Here is a 23,920-nt window from a genome sequence, read left to right as displayed (position 1 = left end):
AGAACACGCTTTGAACATCTCATAGAGCTCTGTTCAATCCATCATCTGAAAGTGGAAAGCATTGCAGTAGTAAGAGTACGGCACAACCAAAAACTTGCCATGACATGATCATCTGGCAGAGATAAGAGAACATTAATCAGAGAAGCAGCCAAAACATCCATATTCTGGAGGAGGTGCAGAGATTCACAGCTCAGGTGGGATAATCATTTGAATAGATGGGTTTTAATTGTGTTCTTCACAAATCCAGGCCAGAAAAAGTGTCAAGATTGATGTGCTGTTGAAAGAAAGCCTTAAGACATCGGGGACACAGCAAAATAGTATAAGGAGGTCTTTTGATCTGATGAGACTAAAACTAAAGCTGCACATCACCCTGAACACACCACCCACACCCTGAAACCTTCATACAGTGTGGTTATGGTGGTTTAAAAGGTATTCATGTATCAAAATGGCCTCCTCAAAGTCTAGACAAATAACAATCGCAAATTACAGTCTATAGGTGTGCAAAACTTATACAGAAATACCCACTAAAAAAATCAGCTCGAACACAAATCCCTTTCACACATTTAAGATTTTTATTCATAAAACATTTTGATAACCATGCATAAATCTTATACGTGCATACTTCAAATTAGGCTCTTCCTTCTGTAATTCTTCTGGTCTATTGCATAAATGTCTAACAAAATAATTTCAGGTGAGTAGTTGTAATGCAACAATGTGGTCTGTAAACGTTTAAGGAGTATTAATTATTTTACAAGGGAGTATGTGCTAATACAAACTGTCATAATTGGGTTTCGATATTAAGTAACTGGTAGGTTATGGATTTTTTTTTTAAAAGGGGTAAATTATATAATTTATATGCATGCAAAGAAAGCGTCGCACCCTTGGCAGCGTTGTCCAGATAAGTATTAGATCAGCAAACTGTTTAGTTAACAGCTCTTGCGTAAAAATGCCTGTCTATATATTTTTTTATAACTAAGTTCATCAGTTAAAAAATAAATATAAGATGATTTGTGTGACGCTACCCACACTGGATTAAAAAGGATCCATTGTTTTTGTCGCATGTTTGATATTGGTCCTACACATACGCTCTCTTTCCCTCACTTTCATTGTTTTATATTCACATGCAAATGAGATTAGGTTCACCTCTCAGGAAATAAAGGTTGGGTTGAACCCATCCTCATTTACTGAGCTGTGCAAATAATAACATCTGAACAGATACTTAGATCCAGGTTCTTTTCATCTTTGCCTCTTCCGAATTAACACATTGGATTAGTTTTTGTCTACCCAGCTCATCAAACACATCGGTTTTAGGTTTACCACATTCAAATATGATCTTTTTTTGACTGTGTTACTTCTTTTTTTTCTTTGCTCATTTATTTTCAAGTAATGCTTAGCTACAGTTGGTTGCTCCTGTACCTCCTTTGGTTGTTTGTGACAGCATGTCCTTGAATTTCTGAAATCAAAACTAAAAGCCAAAATTTTAATAGTGTACGGCACCAACAACACCTCCCTAATTCCCCCCTAGTGACTGCAATCCCTTGTAGTTTGATTACAGCTTTTTTTTTTCTTTTGGAGTATGCCACACAAAATATCTCAACTTGTACATAGTTTCTCTAGTAAAATATCTGCCTTGGCCTTTTTTTTTTCTTTTCCTCTTTCAGGTATGACGTTGACTCGAAAAGCCCAGACCTGTCCAAACATGTAAGTGCTTGTTTTTAATTTGACCTTAGACCTTAGAAAAATGGAATTTAATCTTGAGTAAAACCACAGCTGCAGGCTTGAAAAGCATCACTTTGTCAAAGCTTGATTTTTAGCTGATGAATCTGTCATGTATTATTATTTTTAATTTTTTTCTGCATGTTTTGATTGGGTGTTTCTCGCAGCATGTTCTTTTTTTTCCCCACAAAATGGAATAAAACAAACCCCTTTTTTGCCAGATTTTTTATATATCCAAATGCTAACTCAGTTTTTTTTCTTTTTAAACAATTTGGTTGGATAGTGATGGTTCATTCACGGATGATGCCCTGGGTGAGACCCTCATTCTGCCTTCCCATACACAAAGCCCAATTGGCATACAAGAAAACTGTTAGAACAAATCCTATTGAACATTAAGAGCAAACTATATTGATCTGATTTAAAAGGAAGAAAACAAAAGGTGTGCATCCTTAAACTAATACTTTCTGAATCACCTTTTTTATTCAATTCCAGCATTCAGTAACGAGAGTTCACACCTACCAGCAGTTATGTAAGGTCTGATTACCTGTGACTAAATCTCATCTTTCCTTGAAGGATTTTTCTGAAAGTTGCTGATTTGCATTCACTAAAGCAGCACTAAGTAATTTTCAAGTGCCGCTCCCCCGACAGTACCCATTTGAAAATAGCACTGTTATAAACACTGACCGCCCTCAATGTGCTTCGGACCCCACGGCTACATCAGACTGTCACTCTGAAAGCAGCAGGAAGATGCATATCATGACAAAGTGTCTGAAGAGTTAGTATTATATATAATCTCATACTTTAACAGTCATTTAAACCGATGATAGTCCGTTCTTGGAGCCAGGGATGATGGTAGAGTGTTTTAAGCAGATGGGGACTTCACACAGTTCTAAAGATTTGTTGAATATGTTGGTAAAGATCGGGGTTAGTTAGTCAGCCCAAGTTTTTAAGCAGAATGGAAAGACATCTTCCAGATCCAGTGCTTTCTTATCACACAGATGCTCGATTTATTGATGTCAAAGTCTACGGCAAGAGCGCCGGAGCTACAATGAATGGCTAACCGCTAACAAAGCCGCTAAGCTAACCGGATTCATAAACACTAGAAGTGCGCATGCGCAGCCAGCAAGTGGAAACCATGAAAGAACGAGCTCGGACATTGGCGTTTTGTGAGCGCGTCAGAATGATTGGCATGTGGGACAACCAACAGATGAGGCGATAACACCTGAACTTGAGGGACAGAGGGGAATGAAAGCAGGAGCAAAACTCTGTCAAATTAATGTTCTTCGGACAGATGGGCATGGATTTGATAGTTTTTACAGGTGTGCAGCTCCTACAGAAACAGAAAACGATGTTTTTAACCTCCTTTTTGTGGGTACATAATGTATGTACTATTTCAGGATGGAATTACAATTTTACCCAGTATTACACAAAGTGTTTCTGAACAGGATTACCAACTCTAACTTTAATATAAGATTGATACTGAACTAGTGCTGGTCAAATAAAGTCAAGGCTCCCTGAAAACGGAGCATTTTCTTACACTTTGGATGGCCCAGGTGGAACCCATTTGCCTATCACTGGACATGTAACCAGACAATATAAAACTTGTTTGGCATTGGGCTCAGTATGGGAAAGTGATAATGACAAACATTTTTTTTTTGTCCCTCTGATGTGGCGTCAATGAGACTTCCCCGCCCTGGGCAAAGAACCCTATTCCCCATTTCCAAAATTTCCACTGTTGTTAAATGTCGAATTTAATGACATTGCAGTTCTTATCCACTGTCTACTCCTATGAGTTTATAATTTAGATTTCTATTTTTACAGTTTACAACCTTTTGTAATTGTTGTATTGGGCCTGCAGTGGCAGGCACATTCAGATAAAACTTTTATAATGCAATGCTTTTGACCATTAGTTTCCATTTGAAACCATGCCACAGATTATGTTTCACGTTATTTTCTTTCACTGACAGCCCATTAGTAGTGTTTTTCCTATGAGGACCGGAAACTATGGTAACAGAAAGCATTGACAAAAGTTTGGAACAAAAATAATCATTCTCAATGATTATTTGATGTGTTTGGATAAGGGGGGTTTGTATTTTCCCATCATTAACTTCACCTGTAACAAGCTCTGTGTTTTGGTTCTTCCGCCTGGTGTCAATTAAAACAGCGCCATAGGAGGTTTTAGGTATTTGCCATTGTGCTGTGTCTTGGTATATGATGTGCTCTGTTGTTACTGTTGTTGCTGTCGTTGTTGTTGCTGCTGCCGCCCAACTTTTCTGGAAGCCCGCAGAACTCAATGTAGGTCCCTGCATCTCCTCTCACACTCACACTGCATGGCCGCTGCCTCACATTAATGATCTGTCTTTCAGAGGGAACGACTTTGTCAGTCATTAGGCCAAGCCAACTGAACATCTCCAAATCCCCGGGGTGCATCACAGAGGACACAGTGTGAACAAAATGTGTAGTCATCATTTATTTTTGGAATTTATAAATGGGGAAAAAACACCCATATTTCCATGATAACTTGCTGCTGGCCTCAACAGTTTAGAGTGAGTGCCATCAGTTGGCAGACTGGAGCAGAGATTTCTCTGAAATGTAAAACATTTCTGGCTGAGATGAATTATTTAATGGGCCCTGTCTGCAAGGGCCAAAGATAAGGACTTTTCGGTTTGGTTTGGATTGCCTCACCTTGCAATACTAAAACCAAATTGCAAGTCTGATTCTAGACCAAATGCTAAAGTGATCTTTGAATAACATTTTGTTGATAAAAACAAAGTGTTTTGGCAAAGTTATGATACCCCTTGAAGTCTTTCACATTTGGTAAGGTAATAATCAGTTCATTGTATTATATTGGGATTTTATATGATAGAACAAAAAAAAGCAGTGACTGACTATTAAGTTGAAAGTGTACATTGTCAAATTTTATCAAAACAAACATAGAAAATTTTGAACAATGTGTAATGCATTTCAATTCCTTCTCTTTAATCCAACACCCCCAAATAAAATACAATGCAACCAATGTCCTTTAAGAATCCCCAAATTATTTAAAAGCCCCCATTCTGCTCCTTTGTGCAATTTAATCTGAATTTAAACACGTGAACGCTGAAGATCACTGGTGAAGAAACGGCTTCATAAAGACCAGACACATGAGGGATAAAGTTTAAATGAGGGCTAGGCTATAAACTAAAATCCCAAGCAATGGAAAAGTCACAGAGCTACATTCTCTCTTTCAAAAATTGCAAGAGATAACATAACTGCAAACCTACCAAGACATGGCTATTCAGCTAAACTGACAGGCCTGGCAAGGAAAGCAATTATCATAGAAGCAGCCACACGGTATATGGTAACTCTGGAGGAACTGCAAAGATCCACAGCTCAGGGAGGAGATTGAAAGGACAGCTGTTAGTTGAGCGCTCCACAAATCGGGCCTTTTTGGAAAGGGGCAATCTATTGTTGATAGGAAGCCATAAGAAGTCCTCTTTGCACTTTGCCACAAACTGTTTTTTTAAAGGAAAACAATTGTGTGGAAAAATGTGTTCTGGTCAAATGACACCAAAGCTGGACTTTCTGGCCTACACGCAAAACACGGTACGTGGAGGAAAAGGAACATTGAACACAAACTTAACCCACTGTCACCACTGCGAAGCATGGTGGTGGAAGCATAAGGCTCTGGGGCTGCTTTCCTACAGCATGGATATGGAAGCTGGTCAGAGCTAATGGAGGATGGACAGAGATTACCAAAGAACAATCCTAGAATAAACCCGATCAGAAGCTGAACACCAGGGCTGAAGTTTCCTTTTCAGCAAGACAGTGACCCTAAACGTAAAACCATAGTTAGAACAATTAATGTTTGGTAGATCAAATGACTTTCATAAGTTACACATGCCATTGTCAAAGTCTAGTCTAGTTTGTGTTGGTCTGTCACATAAAATCCCGATAAAATACATAGACGATTGTGGAAAAGTTCAAGGGGTTTGAATGCTTTTCTTGTTGTTACAACACAATTATTTTATATAAAATAAGTCTCCATCAGAGTCTCAGATGAATGCTTCTTATCACAGAACATAATGTTTCAGCATCTGCATCCATTTGGCCTTTTATATACTTTAGGTCATTGACACAGCAGTGGTTTTCAATAGGCAGAAAAGAGCTAAAAACATTGACTCTGGGTTATTTCTGACTAATAGTAGCAAAAGGTCAGAGTCAGGTCCTCTTGTCTTAACAAAACATCAAATTATCAATTTCCATAAACATTTACATTTGTTAGATACTAAAGTAAATATGAAAATGGCTTTATGGTGTTAGGCACAATGTTTTGTGAGACATATGTTGAGAAGAAAATAAACATTTGTCTCAAATGGTAAGAATGGGGAACCGTTTAATCCTGCAGACATTTCAAAGATGTCTGCATGAGTTTATTTGATTTGTGCCACTGGGAGCAAATATACTACAAAATGTTTAACTTTTAGTGGTACACGGGCAAAAACTAGGTTATCTTGAGACCTGAGCCTTTTAAACTCTCTTTTACGTAAACCTTTTTAAATAACTGAATTTTCATTTTTATCCATTTTATTATGGTCATTTTTTTAGATTTTAGATATGGCATTGACTGTCTTTCCCTCAAACAGCTGTAGTTCACTTATAAATGAAATCTCTAAAAATGTTGCTTGGTCGTTATCCATTGCTTTCACATTTCAGTGTACTTGGTGCAACTTATTACTTTTTTACATGCAGGAATTTGATGCTCAGCATTTTTGTAAACCCACATGATTTGGAAATAAAATGACTTTTTGTATGATATGCAGCATTTCCATAATAAGGCAGGCCCGGACTGTGGTGCCATTCTGCTTTTTTGAAATAAGATATTATCCTCGGGTAACCTGAATGGTGAAAACTGATGGCAATGGATCTTGACTGGACTGAAATATCACATGTCAGAAGTGAAAACGGGATTAGATATTTGTAGAATCCCTTCATGTCTTCCATATTTGTGGTCAGTCCTGGTTGTAATTATTACTTAGGTTCCTTTAACTGATCATCTGCTAAAGTGCAGTGTTTCACAGAGTTTCATAGACATGTGATCATTATGGTGAGCAACATTTACTCAGTGCATTTAGTTATTGAGTCCTTGTAAAGCATAAATCAACTGCATCATTTGCATCCTTAGAGAATAATTGTGTTTAGTCCTGGCTTTTAGCGTAATAGATGTGTATAATAAAGCGCATTGTTTGCACTTTTTAGCAGAAATTGTTGCTGCTACATTTAACTTTTGGTATGTTGGTGTTCGATTTCAGTAACTCTTCATATTTCAAACCAAAGATAAAACATTGATGACCTACTGTTCAAATGGTAATGTTAGTAATGTTAGTTTTTAAGAAAAGTTTTTAAGAAAAGAAAATGAGGAATGGAGTGGCAGATACAGTGCTTTGCAAAAATATTCAGACCTTTTTTTTTTCTTTTTTTCCAAATTTGTCACATTACACACACAAGCTTCAATATGTGTTATTTAATTTGGATCCATTTTAAATAGAAGGAAAATGATAGCTGTTTTTTTAACAAAATGATAGTTGGACACAAAAATGCTAAAGTATGGTGTGCATTTGTATTGAGCTACCCCATCTCAATTGTACCTGTTGCTGCAATTACGGTTGCACGTCTTTCGGGATGTCTCTACCACCTTTGCAAATCTAGAGACTAAAATTCTTGCCCATTCGTCTTTGCAAAATCATACAAGTTTAGTCATTCTTGGAGAGGCTCTGTTGAACTCGTGTGTCATGTCATGCAACATATTCTCAGTCAAATATAACTTTTGACCAGGCAAGGTGAACCTCCGCTGTATTTAGCAGCCTGACTTTTTCCATCAACTATGACTGGCTTGCCTATCTCTCCTGAAAATAAGTGCCCCTAAATCATGATCCTGTCACTGCCATGTTGGTGGGCATCATGTGTTCAGGATGGTGGGCATTAATGTTGTTGGTAGGCATAGCCTTTTGCATGTAGGCTAGTGAGCTAAATTTTGGCCTCATCTAACCAGAGCACCTTGTTCCACGTGTTTGCTATGTCTTCTACAGGCTTTTGTCAAACGGCAAATTGAATTTCTAATAAGAATCTTGTTTATTTTTCTTGCCACTTCACAAGGAATGTTAGGTTTATAGAATTCAGGACAAGCAAGAGTTTCTCCCTCCTGAGTTGCAAGTCTATGTAGCTCCTCCTGAGTTACCACTCATGACTGCTTCTCTGATTGATGCTCCCCTTGCCCAGCCTGTCAATATAGGTGGGAAGTCATGTTTAGTAGGTTTGCAGTTGTGATGCACTCTTTCCATTTTCAGATGATGGATTGAACAGTGCTGTGAGTTTTACTCAAAGCTTGGGATGTTGTTTATAGCCAGCTGTATTTAGATTGATATCGCTCCGCCTAGCTTCACTCACATCCATCTGGGACATCGCCCATAGAGAGTGATTTCTCCAACCAATTTTATTGTCTAGTCAATCAGGACACAGGGCTGGAGTTTCATAGATGTGACGTAGTGGAGAAGCGACCGTGATGTGAGACTGTTTTCATTCAGAAAGAAATGGTGGCTCGCATCAAGGATGCAAGCCTTAATTTTGATGCTGCTATTTCTTCCGTGTTGTCCAATCTACCTAATATTGTTTCATTAAAAGAACATCAGAGAACGGCTCTGAAGGCTTTTGTTGATGGAAACAGTGTTTTTGCCCTTCTCCCGACCGAATTTGGCAAGTTTTGTTTTCTGGGGACACGCCCGCGGCGGAGCGGTTAGCACAAACCATGTTAGGAGGCCTTTAATCCTCGACGCGGTCGGCCCGGGATCGACTCCGACCCGCGGCACTTTGCCGCCTGTCTTTCCCCCTCTTCCTGTCAGGTCACTGTCAATAAAACGCGTGCCACTAGAGCCGCAAACACATTTACAAAAAAAAAAAAAAAGTTTAGTTTTTTCCTGCGTCACTCTCACAGCTTAACGGGTTAGCTTCGGTGTGAGTGGTTGAAATAGCACGTCGATAAAGATGACAGACAAGTGGCTTATCCAATCATATGCAAGGATTTTTGATAAGGCCCAGCCTTCAAAAAAGGCAATTCCTATGGAGATGTCCCAGATGGATGTGAGTGGAGCTAGGCGGAGCGACATCCATCTGGCTAAAGTCAGGTTAAGCTGTATTCACATTGTAAATGAATGATACACTTGGGAACTCTGCTAATTTATGTGACTTCTGAAGGCAGTTGATTGCCACCCTTAAACCAAATCCAGTGCAAAGGACAGAGAAATGATTATAAAATTCAGACTTGTATTTTTAAAATTCTGATCCAAATATAATTTTCCCTCTTCCTATGAAATACCCTCCGAAAATAGACATTTCTGATTATACCACGACAAAAAAAGAAAACGTTCTTGGGGAATGAATACTCTTTCAAGGCACTGTAGATGAATGGTGAGATCAGTCACTGCTTCAAATTATTTTACCTAAGATAAAATATCACACCGTTTTTAACAATGAATGCGTAATGCACAAGCCCTATTGTGAAGTTTAAATTTTGATCTGCAAATGTGAATGAGCACTGGTGTGCAACTTCTTTGGAAGAAACCAAAGCTTGAGAAGGTCACTTGCATGAACCTCAGTAAAAGTTGCCTTCTAAGTCTGCCCATTAATTTTTCTCTCTCTCTAATTGAAGTCCCCCTTCTGTTCTTTTCAACTTTCCCTTTTTGCTTCCCTCCAGGACTTTTTAGGTCAGATGTTCTGCACACTCGGGGAGATTGTTGGATCACCAGCCAGTCGACTGGAAAAACCACTGGGGTGAGTAAGAATTTCACGCTTTTTTTTTTTTTTTCATGCTCCCTGACTCCAAACGAGATTAAGAAACAGTTTATTGTGCTAAAATGGGGAGTCAAGAGAGAAGAGAAAAAATATTTTGGAAGCAAACATAATCACCTCTATTGAAGTGCATTAAATCAGCCATAAGGATTACTTCGGGTTTAAAATTTTGGAACTCTGCTTCATTTTCTGTGAAGGATTGGTAGACATAGAAGGAAACATGCTAATTCTGGAAAAATGAACCTGAGTCAGTAACAGAAGGAGAGTGAGATAAAGGAAAATGGAGGGGGAAAGGAAATAAATTTGGTTGAGTTAGACAGACATGTGAAAAAGACACTGCTCAGACCAAGAAAGGGTTAGTGTGGAAGAAGACAACACATCTACAGATGTTTTCCATGGATAATTATTGTCATTAAAGAAAAGGAAGAAGCAGAGAGCAAAATTACCCAAATTACAGCTCCTCCTTTTCGCCTGTGCTCTCATTCAAGTGCAGCAGAATGGACTGTTAATGGGGGCATCCTGTGATCTTACTTTTTACATCTGTCAACTGTCGTGTTTAGTGGCTGTTTCTGAGACTATTGTGCACATTAGGTGAAGACTAAGAAAGGCACCCAATATGTCTTACTTCTGATTATTCTATCTGGAGCCCCTTAAGTACCTTTGAAGGTCGTAATTATTGTCACTGAGTTTTTGGGGTAAATAACAGCTTGTCCATAAAAACTATAGACTGTGTAGAAATGTTTAGTCACTGGTGATCCATTGATTTGTTGACTGACTGTTTAAAACACCATATCCACTATATAATTTTGTGTTCTTGTGAAATATAAAAACACATAACCTACAAAACATCACAACATGTTCTTCTGGACTTTAGAAATGTCAATGGGTTTATGAGAGATGATTATTAGATTTTATTTTGGATTTTTGTTTTAAGTGCTCAAATAAGAAACCAGTCACCCATAGAGTATACATTGATGTGGCTTTGTTGCGCTGAAATGATAACAGTTTAAGAATTGTTAAGGAAATATGAATAGAATAGTTGGATTTTATTTGTTTTTATGATATTGTTTTTCAGAAATGTTGTGATGGTCAATGTTAGAAACAAGTTTATTTTTTATTTTTTTTTAAGAAAATAAAAAAAAAAACCTCTGCAGCAGAGTTGTTTTATACTCAAGCTAAATTATGTTAATAATAATAATGAGATGGAATAAAATCATTACAATATACAATAAATATTGATAGTAAAAACAATAAAACAGACTAAGCACACAGCTAAACAAATGCAGTTGAAAGCAAATGTTTCCACGCACTGTATAAAAATACACATACGTTTTTGACACTTTCATCTGTTCAAACAATCATATTGAGGCAACACATGATGAGAATGTCAAGCCATCATGCTCTTCAGGAAGAAGATGGCTTCTGTGTCAGGTCACATTAGCAACAAGTCCACAAGGGAAACCCAGACATCCCCAGCACCAATCTCAAGCTCACTCTGGGGGATCTCAGGGCAATAACAGAATATGCTGGAGTGACTAGATATCGCTTATAGCCTCAGTCTGCCCTAGGGTCTCCTCCTAGTAGGACATGCCCAGAAAACCTCCAAATGAGGCGTTCAGGAGACATCACGGTCAGAGGCTTGAACATCCTCAACTGACTCCTGTAAATGTGGAAGAGCAGTGGCCCAAGTCCAAGCATCCCTGCTCTATCTCTGAGGCCCAGCTAAAGCCTGGTTCACACGACAAGATTTTAAAATGGAGACACCACACGTAACGATACAAAATTGGAGATAAATCAGGTTTTCTCATACCATGTGTGGTGTCCAGTTCAATGGCAAGTACAACACATCACACACAAACAGATTTCACTCAGAATCATTCAGATGTTAGACGGGAAATCTTACAAAACCTCTCAAGACCAAACGTGAGTTCAGAGTAAATAAACATGGACAACGAGGACGAATAATGGTGATAGTTTGTGGACTCATTTTAACAGAGAAAAAAGATTACAAAAAGAAAAGGAATTGGTAAATGGAGTGGAGACGACGCGAATGGGCGACTCTATGTGTACTGCACCATAATATGGAGGTGAGCTGTTTTTTTTTTCTCTCAGGGTTTCCCTCACCTTGCTTTCTGATTGGCTACACGTCACATTCAACAGGCTGTGTGCTCGTTTTTCCTTGGGAAATACCCCACACGCTAGGATATCGGGGCGGGACAATCCAACATGTTGAATATCCTCGATTTGAGGTCGGTGTAATGATTCTGCCTGATCTCACTCTCTCTGAAAGTTTCTGCCTGCCCAGCTCAGCTCCTGCAATCAGGTCTGAGCAGTTACACCTGCAGCAGCTCCAATGGGGTACCGCGCACGTGACGTCACCGTCTCAAGAGCAACGCCCCTTTTGCCGCTTAGGTAGGGCATACAGGAGAGAACGCACGGATAACCCAGCTATTACAAGCGCAACAGAACCAGCGATATGACCGACTTTACAGCCGTTAAACTTTCCCAAGACGATGTCCCAGGCACACGGTTTACTGGTCGCACTGTCGAAGAACACACCAACCTTCAGCTCAAACGATGGATTGAGGTTCGAGGGCTTAAAAAGACTGAAAAACTGGCCGAGTTGATGAACGGTAAGCTTTGTTTTTTTTTCCTGCGCAGCGATCATGGCAGCGTCGGCCGTTTTTTTTGTTGTTGTTTGCAATCACCGTCCAGGAATGGGTATATGTTTAATGTTTGTCTCATTTGAAATGTTTTTGAGTAAGCCTGGTAGCAGGCTATCATGTTAGCGCCTGCTACCATGATAGCCTATATGCTGTCATGGTAGCAGGCGCTACTTTATTAACATGTCGGCCACCAAAATACTCTTACCTTGACTTGATGTCGCTGGAATTGGGTCAGGATGTTCTTCGGTTGTGCCCTTTCCTCCGACAAAATGCTTGCTACATATGTACTTGAATTTGGTAACTTTTTCCGGGTTGAACTGTTGTGTAGGCCGACCGCCCCGGTGTGCCAAGCGCACACATTTCTCCTTGGCAGTCTTGAAGAAAACATCCTTCATATGCGGCCGATCAGCGTAACTCGAGTCGCTGTTGCACTTTCCATAGCAACAATGTTTAAAAACCATGGTCTTAGATTTGGAAAAAGCAGTCGTTTACCGAGTAAAACCTAGGCTAACGCACGTCTCTTTTACAGCAAAACAGCGGGGTTTTCCGGAGTTTGCCCCACTGCGTACCACGTGATGTGACGTCATCGTGACGTTGTGTTTCTAAAAATAGCTTGCGCGCGGTACCCCATTAAGTGGAGTTGCTGTACCTGGGGAGACCACTATATATTCTTGACTCTCCCAGTGTGTAACTGCCAGATCCTTGAAAGCCTTTGTGCGAGTAGACCATCCAGCCTTCTTTGTTTGCCTGCCTGTGCTTGATCAGTTTTGCCTCGTGGATTTTGCCTGTTTGCCTTGCCCCTGTTGGACTCTCCTGTTGGCCTCTGTTTCTGGACACTGAAAACCTGAACTTGCTCACGGCCAAGCTTGCCTGCTTCTGCCCCTTTGAAAATATCTGCCTATGGATTCCCTTTCTGTGTCTGTCCCACACCCAATCTGCCTTAAATGGATCATTTATTCAGTGATTCAGATCAGTCAAGTGGAGCCCTTGGACCCACCGATCAGAACCAATGTAACCTCCTGGGTTCTGAATAGGTTAGTGGCTTTTTATTCAGTGCATGTTACATCACACTGAGTTGGTCTCGGCCATTAACTTGTTCTACTACTTACAGTGGTTCCTGAGTGCTCTCCAGTCAGCTTCTCTTCCAGCAACCCCAGTATTTCAATAAACCTTTTAAAACCATTTCTTTTGTTGGCTGAATTATCGGGTCTCCAGCTTCTGAACTATTACAGAAGAATAATCGGGCCTCTCGGAAGGGCGAAGATACGGTAAAAATTGGCCTAAAAATCTTGCCGTGTGAACCTGCCTTAACCCATAGAGAAAGCTGATTTCAGCCACTTGTATGCAGAATGTTGCTCTTTTGAGAGGGGCCCAACTAACAGAGATTATAAGATATCAAAGATCTTGATGACACCACTAAAGAGGCAAACTCTTACAGGGAAAGGGACATCCGGCCAACCTCCTGGATACACGACAACATTGTAGTTTTGTCAATGTTTAAAACAGACCAACAATGTCTAATTATCGTTAATGCCATGGTGTAGTCTAAATCAAGAGTTAAGGCCTAATTGGCAATGTTAAGCATCACTCAATTCATATTTATCTCCAAGTAAAAAAATCTAGGACCTCTCCTAAAAATTCTGTTTAGGAGACATGGTTATTCTGTTTGTTTTCCAAACCAAACTTCCTTCAACAACAACAACTGAAAAATGGGGCCCAATACATCTGGCACTGCAAGTTTACTGAAAGAAGGATGTAATATGTTGAAATTGTTGCTTATAACAACAAACAAACATGTCAGATTTTTGTACTTGTTTCTGTGCTTGAAATGTACCATCATAACTATACAATAGAAATGAATATTGGTTTGTACCAGCAAACCTATAATAATGAGAATGTTGCAAAGCAGTAAAAATATTTTTGTATTTTCGTGTTCTCTTCTCTTTGGGATTCATTATGTTTATTTGCTTTAAGGGATGTCAGCAGGTGCAAATATAGCTGAGCGCATAAACTTTAACAATGCTATTACAAGTATATCAAAACATTTCTTTTGAGCTCAGAACACGTATGATATGCTTCAGTGAAAATAAAATGGAATACTCGGCAAGTGAGTTATTTTTATCTTGACTCTGCAGCTGAGAGATAACACAACTACCTGCCAAACTGTATTCTTAGGACAGCTTTTAATCATTAAAAAAACAACAACTGATAAACAACTTACAAAAAAGAAACTCCCCATGGTGGGAAACTTCACAGCCAAAAAAAGCTAAAACAAAATTGCCTTTTCAACCTTTATATAGCGTATGTAGGGCAAGCCTGCCTCTGAAATGCCAGCACACGCTTTGTTCTACGTGCCTTTCATGTCATGGCTGGGAAATGACTGTACATACATAACTGATTTATTTTTATTTCTGGTGGACTGACACAGTTTGATGAATACAATGTTGAGCTCAGCCCCATTCGGCGTTCTGATGAATGAGCGTGAGATTTTTGTGGATGTGTGGAACAGCTTCCTCCTCCTGCATTATAGATATGAACTCTGGACTGCATGTAGATGTAAAAAGAAACCGTAGATGTGCAACTTTGGGTGTGCCTCCCGAGTATAACTGTGTTGTGCGTGTGTTTGATCTTCTTTGAGGGGAGGGAAGGGGCCATTTCACTGGGGTGGAGAAGCAGTAAACACAAACATATACTCACACAGCAGTAGATGGTATGTTCCCTGCTTGGGTTTGCTTCAATGTGATGCTGAAGGATGATTCATAGATCAGTGTGTAAAAATTGAATAGCATTTTGCCCTCGCCGTGCAGAGCCAGTGGGAGATTGTTTTCGACCATCAGCTTCTTTTTCCCACCTGCTCATAAAATACATCAAACGGAAAAAGAAATCACCTTGTGTCTGACCGTCTCTTCTAACCAATGTTGGTATTTTAGCAAAAATACAGGACAATACTTCTTTAGAAAATACAGATCACAACAGCGTAGATCTGGAATTTGCTTATTTTATAGGTGTCAGATGTATTTTGTCTTGTAAACTGTATGCGCACATGAGCTTGTTGTTTTCATTTTATAGTGCATTCTGCACTTTGTTTTATTGGCACATAAATGTTTTTTAATTTTGCCCTCTGTCTTTTTAATAGCTAATCATAAGGGCTTTAATCTTTCACAAATTACGGCTTGTTTAATTAGGCAGCGTGCAGTGTGGTTGCCATTACAGAAAAGAGGCTTCTCTAATTGTAGAAAGAGTGACATTAATGAGCAGTCAGGGATGCACATAAACGTCAGAGCAGAAAGAAGGCAGATAGCGGAAGAATTTGAGGAGTAAATATCTTTAACAAATGGGACTATTTGTCACAAAGAATATGCAATACAATGGAACCAGAGATTGTGCTGACTAATAATGTATAGGAACTGCGTTTGTAATCAGATTAAAAAGTTTTATTTTAATCTATCAATCAGTCAGCCAACCAAAATTATCTGAAATGCGTCATATATAATTTATTTACAACACTGAGCAGCAGAATAATAATTTTACATATGGCTGGAAATAAAAACCTCTAAATAAACCTATTCAAGATCTACATCATGCATTCAAATAGTCACAGCGCTTTGATCAAAAATATGCAAAACAAAAAAACACAAAAACAAAAAAAAAAGACTCTTCTTAGCATTTTCATAACCATGGTAAGATCTTTTTAGTTCATTATCCACCTCATACCAACAGCAGGCATCTAAGTCACATCCTCAAAAACTTAAAGGAGGACATCGACACTGATGTAATACCAACCTAAACAGGACTTCATTTGGATGGCAGCTACGGAGGTTCTTATGCGCAGTGAGTCTTGTCACTGTTTTGAATGCAACATAAAGGATTTCCCTAAGCTAGTAAAATGAACAAGTCACATTCTCCATTGTAAAAATATACACCACTCCCAGACCCTTGTTGCACAGAGACTGGTTCGACTTGTAATCACTGAGAAATAGGTCTACAAGCTGATGGGGAGCCCATTCATCCAACTGCTGGATGCTGGGAGAATATGAAAAGGTGTGGATTTTTTAAAGTTTTATTTTATTGCAATACAAATGTAAAATGCCATCAAACATAAATCCTGTATTTAGTATTTAGAAGGATGGAGAGAGCGAGGGAAACGGCCAAGAAAATGCTAAGAGTGATTGGCGCATGGGAATCATACGCACTGAGCCCTTCATTTTCACAGATGACACGCAAAGTGGTCTGTTTTACCTGGTGCAGAAACCTGCCCCATCTGCGTCCTTCAGCGTGACTAATGAGCTGAAAAGTTAAAGACAATCCAACTGAAACTCATGGTGGAAATGCAGAAACCTCCTATACTTCTAGGGAAATGATGCAGGATGTTAGGCAAAGTCCTATTGTTATTATGCTAACCGTGATAGTAGCATTTTGATTGGATGACTCAGAAAGCTGCAGCAATTAATTTATGTGTAAAGTAGTTAGAGTTGATGTTGCTGAAATCTGCCATCATTTAGCCAATTTGAACAGTCTTGGAGATCCTAGAGACTGTAGGGAAATCTTGATTAGCTGTGAGGGGAGCCAAATGAGTCAGATCGGGCAACAAAGACTTACCTGAGCTGTTCTCGGATTGATCAGTGCAGAATCTATACTTCTCACTCATCCCTTCCCATATTTTGTAATCAACACATACTGTAATCTTTCTCAAGATTACTCTTTCATCACTTTTATGATGTCAACAAAGAATCCTGATAAATGTATCAGGCTTCGAATTAGGTGTTGCTATTGCACTATGACACAAACATGGGACTGCTGTTTTGTTCAGTTTGTCTATGTCGATGTGTGTCTGTCCCTACCAAATAAACTTTGAAGTGAAATGAAAATATATTTTTGCAGCTATAGAATATCTAAAGTCTCAAGTTTCAAACCCAGTCCTATAGTTCTGTAACAAATGTGTGCTTTGTTCACATTCAGCCGCCTTTTTCTCAAACTCCCAACAAAGGGAAGGAAATAAATGATAATGTATTTTTAATAAACGCCTTGTATGTTACAGTTAAACCCCAAGTTATTAATAACACCTGCAGATATAGGTGAAAGGTAATCTTTAAATTTGACCCACATGTTGTTTTTTTCCTGTGCGAAAGTAACAACAGCGTTTTGGAGTGACTCAGCTAGAGTCCCGACTTGAGTCTGATACAATCTGTGGAGGGAGCTAAAACATAAGAGTAATGGAAAGGAGGGCTTCCAGCCTCAAAGACTTGGAGCTCATCACCAAAGACAAATCATCAAAGCTCCAGTGCAAAAAGGTAGTACATAATTACAAGAAGGGGTTGATTGCTGTAATGCAAATGAAGATTGTTTTAATTTCCTTTTCACTTTTTATTGAAATGTAAATGAAAATAGATGCATTATATTTTGTTTAAACTGATACTCCTTGTAGACCCTTTTGTTTTTATTTTTAGACGTCCCCTTCTCACTGCCCACCGGAAACGAACATCTTGGCTGAGAAAAAATAATGTTGAATCAAAATCTGCCAAGGGTTGGAATAATTTTGGTCTTAACTGCATACGAAGGCCCTAGGTACTTGTGGTGAAGGCTACCCACAATAAGGCCAGAGTTTGCCATTTCATGTACTGCCTGGACCTTTTCTGTTCTCGTCGTAATCACATCCAAATAATGACAGGACAGAGCAGGCTAAGTGGAACAAAAGAAGCAATGCTGGCTCTAGAAAGTCAAGGTTTAATTGAGATGCTGAATAATTTGTTCAGACATCCACAATTATATGGCTCAGCTGAAGGTCCGTAAACAACACCTGAAAGGAGTCTGTTTCCTTGGAAACATCGACTCACTCAGCAAAAGCAGTAAAGATATGCCAAATTAAAACACTTAATTTATTTCTCTGGGCTTCTCTTAGTGTTTTAAAACGTTGCTGAGCTGACCAAAATGAATAGCCATTTTCTGCATTGTGCAGATGTATAGTGTTGTGCCAAAGTATTCTTACTCTTTGAGCTCTTTCACATATTGTCATATTTTAACCAAAAAGTCCAATGTGTTTTATTGGTATTTTACATGATACAACAACACAAAATAAAGAGGTTGAAGTAAAAGGATTAAATTTAGTTTTTTTGCATTTATATTCAGCCCCTCTGTGTCTATACTTTACCAAATCTTTGACTGCAAGAACAGATTTTGGGGTATGTCTCTACCAGGTTTCCACATCTACAGTACTGGACTTTTTGTCCATTGTTCTTAGTAGAACATCTCAATCAGACTTGATGAAGAACATTTTTCAGACTCCATTTTGTATTTATTGTATTCAATTTGTTATTATTGCGCCAATTCACAACACGTGATCGATTTCTTGTATTTCTTCCAATTCTGAATTGGACTTGAGTGTTTACTACAACTGAGCAAGAGGCTTTGATATAAACCAAGATTGTCCTGTATTTAGCTCCTTCCATCTTCTTATCGAGTCTCACCAGCTTCCCTTTCCTTGTTGAGGAAAAGTATGCCCCCAGCATGATGCTGCCACCACCATGTTTCCATCTTGTTTTTTTTTACTGTGCAAAGAAAACACCATTATGTATTACTTTATTACTAGATTATGTCTATCAAGTAAAATTTCATGCAATACATTGAAGCTTGTATAAACTGGGGTATAAATTTTTTTTGAAGGAACTGTAATAAATGTATCTAACCAGTCAGTGTATTCTCTGTTAAGCAGTTCTAGAAAATTTTAACCCAATCGTATACAGTATATGTGAATGGATCTTATATTAATTCTTCATATGTTAAATGAGAATCTTTGTGACTGGATGCAGCACAACTTCACCTTATCATGAAACGTAAATGTAACAGATTATTGCGGAAATATGTGTGTGTACCCGTGTGTGGAAAGGGAGAGAGAGAGAGTGGTGACGGAAAGAGAAACACAGAAGCGAGCCGCCAAATGAGACATGTGTTTCATGTGAAGATCAAAGGCGCTTTGCTCTTTTATGATTGTTGCAGATTTGACAGTGCTTTCTCTCAAGATTTAAATGCATGAAAAGTGAATGCAGCATGTTACGTAATTAAATACTTTTATTTATTATAATTTGGATCATATGAGTAACAGTTTTTGTATTTAATAGGCAAACCGACATAAACTCTTTATTCCTAATAAAAAGCTTTTATGTTTCCCCACTCATTCATAACTCCCATTTATTTAGGTTACAATCTCAACTGAATTAATTTACAGCCATATTCTTTAATGGCGTTTCAACAACAGTATGCACAAAGTCCTGTTATGGCCTTAATTTTACTATGGTTAACTCCCTTTTGGTTATAAGATCAGTCGTTCATGAATAATGTCTTTAAATGTGGTCACAGATGGACATCTTTATTCTAACTTTTACTTTTCATTCGTCAAATTTCGGGGAAATACAGTAGGGAGATTCAGGGTTAGATGTTTACTGATACCTGTTAGAATAAATATTGTACTTTGCAAAGGATTTCATGGGTCTCAACATTTTTCACTTTATAATTGGTCACTGCCACAAAATTCCTTGTATTTTATTGGACTTTTGGGACTATTTCATAAAAAGTAGTGTATAATTGTTAGGTGGAAGGAACATTATGCGTGTTTTTTTTTTTTTGTAAATATCTATAAAGTGTGGGATGCATTCATACACTGATAAAATTCAGAGGCCTTCAAACATCATGTAATTAGTAAATTGTCAATTATATTGTTATCTCAGTATGGAAACAGCTGTTCTATGAAGTTTGTTAGGACATTAATCAACTACATCCTGACTTCCTTTGTGTCTTCCTTGGTCGTCTTGATGCAGTTTTTAAGAAGCTTTTGTAATGGATCAAATATTTTTTGCGTTATGACACTCTGCTCACCTTTTCACAGCATGTGTGTATACATGAGCACAATGTTAACACCTGCAAAGAGATGAAAAGCAGTGAAAGTACAGCATCATACATTGTCTGTACACTAGAGTCAGTGTCCGTTATTATTGAAGTTGGAAGAGACTCCACTGTCTCAATCATGGTTTGGCTATGAAAACATGCAGCACTGCAATCCCCATCATGAAAACATGGTCATGGCTTTCATCAGGGTGTAGGGATACATTATTTTAGAGGTGACAGGGCATCTGGTCAGACCTGATCTGTAGATGGATGGAGCTAAATAGAGGGGGAGACCAGAGAAAAACCTAGATGCTGCCGTAGTTTTGAGACCGGGTGGAGGCTCACATCCTAGTAAAGACCATGTCTGGGATGTTCTATCACATAAGATCCCAATAACATACATTGAAGTTTGTAGTTTCTTTTCAATCTATTGTATATCTCAGGATGTATTTGTGTCTTAATGGCATCACAGTTTTGTGGGATAACGGCTGGTCTGGCACAATCTGAAGCTCAGGCCTATGAATTTTCATGATGCTTTCACAGATTGTATGATTAGACAGTTAACAGCATGGCTTTCTGCTTGTTTACGAGTGGAATCCCCCTTGATGGTGTGGCATTTATGATCGAGCTATTTTATTTATTTATTTTTTGGTAGATGGAAAAGGATGTTTAATTTGTTCTTCTTTTTTGCCTTGTGACTCATAATTACTCAGAGAGGTTGTGGTTTGGAGGCTGGTCAGAGAGGCCGGTGTCTGTGCTCAGTGATGAAGGGAAACAAAACCGCTTTCCAGCAGTTAGAGTAAACACCTCCGTAATGTGAAATGAAAACATGGGTCATTATATTACCATAAGAAATAAGCCTTCAATTATCCAAACATCCCATGAGATGATGTAGCATTCTGTTGATGGTTCTGTCCTAATGTGACTGCAAAAACATAGATATAAAAGAGAAATTAACCGTTCGCATTGTGTCCTGAGGTGTTCGCTGCAAGCCTGTCATTACGCCCAGCAGAATTGCCAGTCATTTGCTGAAGTGGTAGATATGGCGAAGGAAAAACTGAATGAAATTGTTCAGTTAATGTTTTTGCTTAATGGCAGTCTTTTATAAATTCAGCAGATAAAATAGCCTTTACCTGTAAATGATTGAATTAGAAAGTGATCCACAAAAGATTGTGGCATCAATGTAAAATTAGTGATGTAGTTTCACTCTGATGCACCTAGTATAAACCCCAAACTTGTTCAGCCTGTTTCCAGTGCAGCTTGACCAGTGCTGAATGACATAGATGGCTTCATCGGGGATATGACACTGATTGACAAGTTGTCAGAGTTACTTCACTTTACTAAGCATACAATATCACATGTCCACATTGACTTTGTGTTTCAGAAATCCCAATAAAGTTCTGGCTTTTCTGAATATGCAACCAATAGCATAAAGTATTGCAAATTAAGTTGAGTTAGTATGAAGAACTTTACTGCAATATATTTGCAGTTTTAACTTTAAAGCACAAAAGAGACCAAAAAGTGACATGAAGAAAGTGGTTTTGCAGTGTGAGATTTTACTGGTTTTGGTATTCCATGAATGTCAGTGCAGATTACTAGATTCTTAAATGTCAATAGAGGCATCCATGCAAAAGTAGGATATCTAGCAATAAGAAAAAAGTCCAAAACACAAAACTCATACTTGTTCAATGTATAGTAAAAAGGTTTGGACCATCTCAATTTTATTCATTCATTTGGAACCAAAGATTCTTAGATATTTTACCAGTATTGTGGATGCAATGAATAAAGTATGAGAAGTAAAATATCTCTGGATCTGGTGCCAACATTTGACTGTTTTTATATGCTTCAACCAAATGTAAAATTTCTGATTTTCCCCCAAGCCAAAAAGTTTCCAATCTAAGGAAACCCAGCAGATTGCATCAAGTCTTGATAAGCTGCATTCACTCCTCCTGAAAGAGACTAGAGCCACAGGGAGAGTCGTCCGCATTGTCCATGGCTTTGCAGCAATCCCTCATACTGAGCATGCATGAAGCATCCCCCCCCCCCGGATGATGTCACAGCTAATGGAACCCCTGACCAGGTGTACCTACTATGAAGAGAAAAAAGACAGAGAGAACATAAAGTTAAAATAACAACAAGCAATACAAATCGGAGAACAGAAAGAGAAATCAGCAGAGAGAGAAAATAGACCCTGATGTCCTCCAGCAGCCTAAGCCGATAGCAGCATCACTACAAAGATAGCTTAGGGTAACCTAAGCCACTCTAACTATAAGCTTTGTCAAAAAAGAAAGTGTTAAGCCTAGTCTTAAAAGTAGACAGGGTGTCTGCCTCACGGACCAAAACTGGGAGTTGGTTCCACAGGAGAGGAGCCTGATACAGTAGCTAAAGGATCTGCCTCCCATTCTACTTTTAGAGACTCTAGGAACCACCAGCAGACCTGCAGTCTGAGAGCGAAGTGCTCTGTTAGGAACATACGGGGTAATCAGATCTCTGATGGTGATTGATTATTAAGGGCTTTATATGTGAGAAGGAGAATTTTATATTTAATTCTTGATTTAACAGGTAGCCAATGAAGGGAAGCTAAAATTGAAGAAATATGATCCCTCTTGTTAATTTTCATCAGAACTCTTGCTGCAGCATTTTGGATCAGCGGAAGATTTCGAACTGCATTTTGTGGACTTCCTGATAGTCAAGAATTGCAATAGTCCAGCCTTGAAGTAACAAATGCATAGACTAGTTTTTCAGCATCACTCCTAGACAGAATATTTTTAATTTTGGCAATATTTCTCAGGGGAAAAGGGAAACCCTGGAAACCTGTTTAATATGGGATTTAAATGACATGTCTTGGTAAAAAATAACACCAAAGTATTTTACCTTTATACCAGAGGCCAATTTAATGCCATTCAGATTAAGTGATTAAGAAGTTTATCTTTCATGGACTCTGGTCCAAAGATGACAACTTCTGTCTTGTCTTTTTTTTTTTTTCGGCAAGAAAAATAATCTGCCTGTAAGAATAGGCAGTTGTAATGTGCTTCCAGAGAACGAGTCATCATCTATGTGTGATGGTAGCTTTCCATTCTCCTGAGATCTCCTAGGACGACATTTAATTACTCAGCAGTGTCCTCTCTTGTAAGTTGTTTAGACACTGCTTTTAATGAACTCCTGTATAATTATTATTCTATTAATTATAGCATAATTGTTATAGTTACAAGCAGTATATTTATTTTAGTGTGAGACTCAGTTTGCTGCTCCAAATTTCTCTACAGGTTCTGACAGCAAACTCAAACTCAATTTTTCAGTGAAAATTAGTTTTGTCCACTAGTCATTGTCAACAAAAACATTTCAACAATTTGCTGTTTTGCTGAATAGTTGAGGAGCTCTGTGTTTCTTTTTTCTTTTACTCTTAAGCATTGTGGTAGGTTCAGATCACAATGTCTAAAATTTGCCAAAGTTAAAACCTTTTCCCCCTCTCTTTATCCTTTCTCAAAGGTCCAGGGATAGTTTGTTAACATGTAAAAAATTGTATATTTCACTCACACGTCAAACTTTTTAGGAAGGAAATAACATTTAAGTTATTGAATGAAGACTTTTTTCCATTTTTATCAGTACAGGAAGCCTCGGTTTGGGCAAAGAATGAGTCAGCTTCTTTATCATAAGACAACAATTAGCCCCAGCTTCCGAATCGTCAATATCCTGAGCAAATTTGCTTCAATGGGAAGAGTAGAGCCGCATGTTGATGTGCCGCTGTGTAAGGCCTTCAACCGTGGGTTTCCTACCTATTCTAATATTGGTGTATGAATGTGTGCCTATTTCTGAATGTGGACGTTCTGTGAAGC

At 38.5% G+C, this 23,920-nt stretch overlaps 1 protein-coding gene across 3 annotated transcripts in view; it reads left to right on the top strand.

Moving 5' to 3' along the window:
- cpne5b (copine Vb) overlaps positions 1-23,920 on the top strand; it is a 172,922-nt gene that overhangs the window by 49,206 nt on the left and 99,796 nt on the right. The window contains exons 6-8 of one of the 3 annotated variants that reach the window (XM_036151206.1): positions 1,662-1,701; positions 3,997-4,011; positions 9,446-9,522. In XM_036151206.1, the coding sequence (XP_036007099.1) occupies positions 1,662-1,701; positions 3,997-4,011; positions 9,446-9,522 (132 nt within the window). Of the gene's footprint in view, positions 1-1,661; positions 1,702-3,996; positions 4,012-9,445; positions 9,523-23,920 lie in introns of those variants that run through there. The other 2 variants (XM_036151208.1, XM_036151207.1) reach the window with 2 other exon arrangements.

This window comes from Fundulus heteroclitus, chromosome 20 (assembly GCF_011125445.2).
Source record: "Fundulus heteroclitus isolate FHET01 chromosome 20, MU-UCD_Fhet_4.1, whole genome shotgun sequence".
NCBI lineage: Eukaryota > Metazoa > Chordata > Actinopteri > Cyprinodontiformes > Fundulidae > Fundulus > Fundulus heteroclitus.
This window is presented reverse-complemented; position numbering and strand designations above follow the sequence as displayed.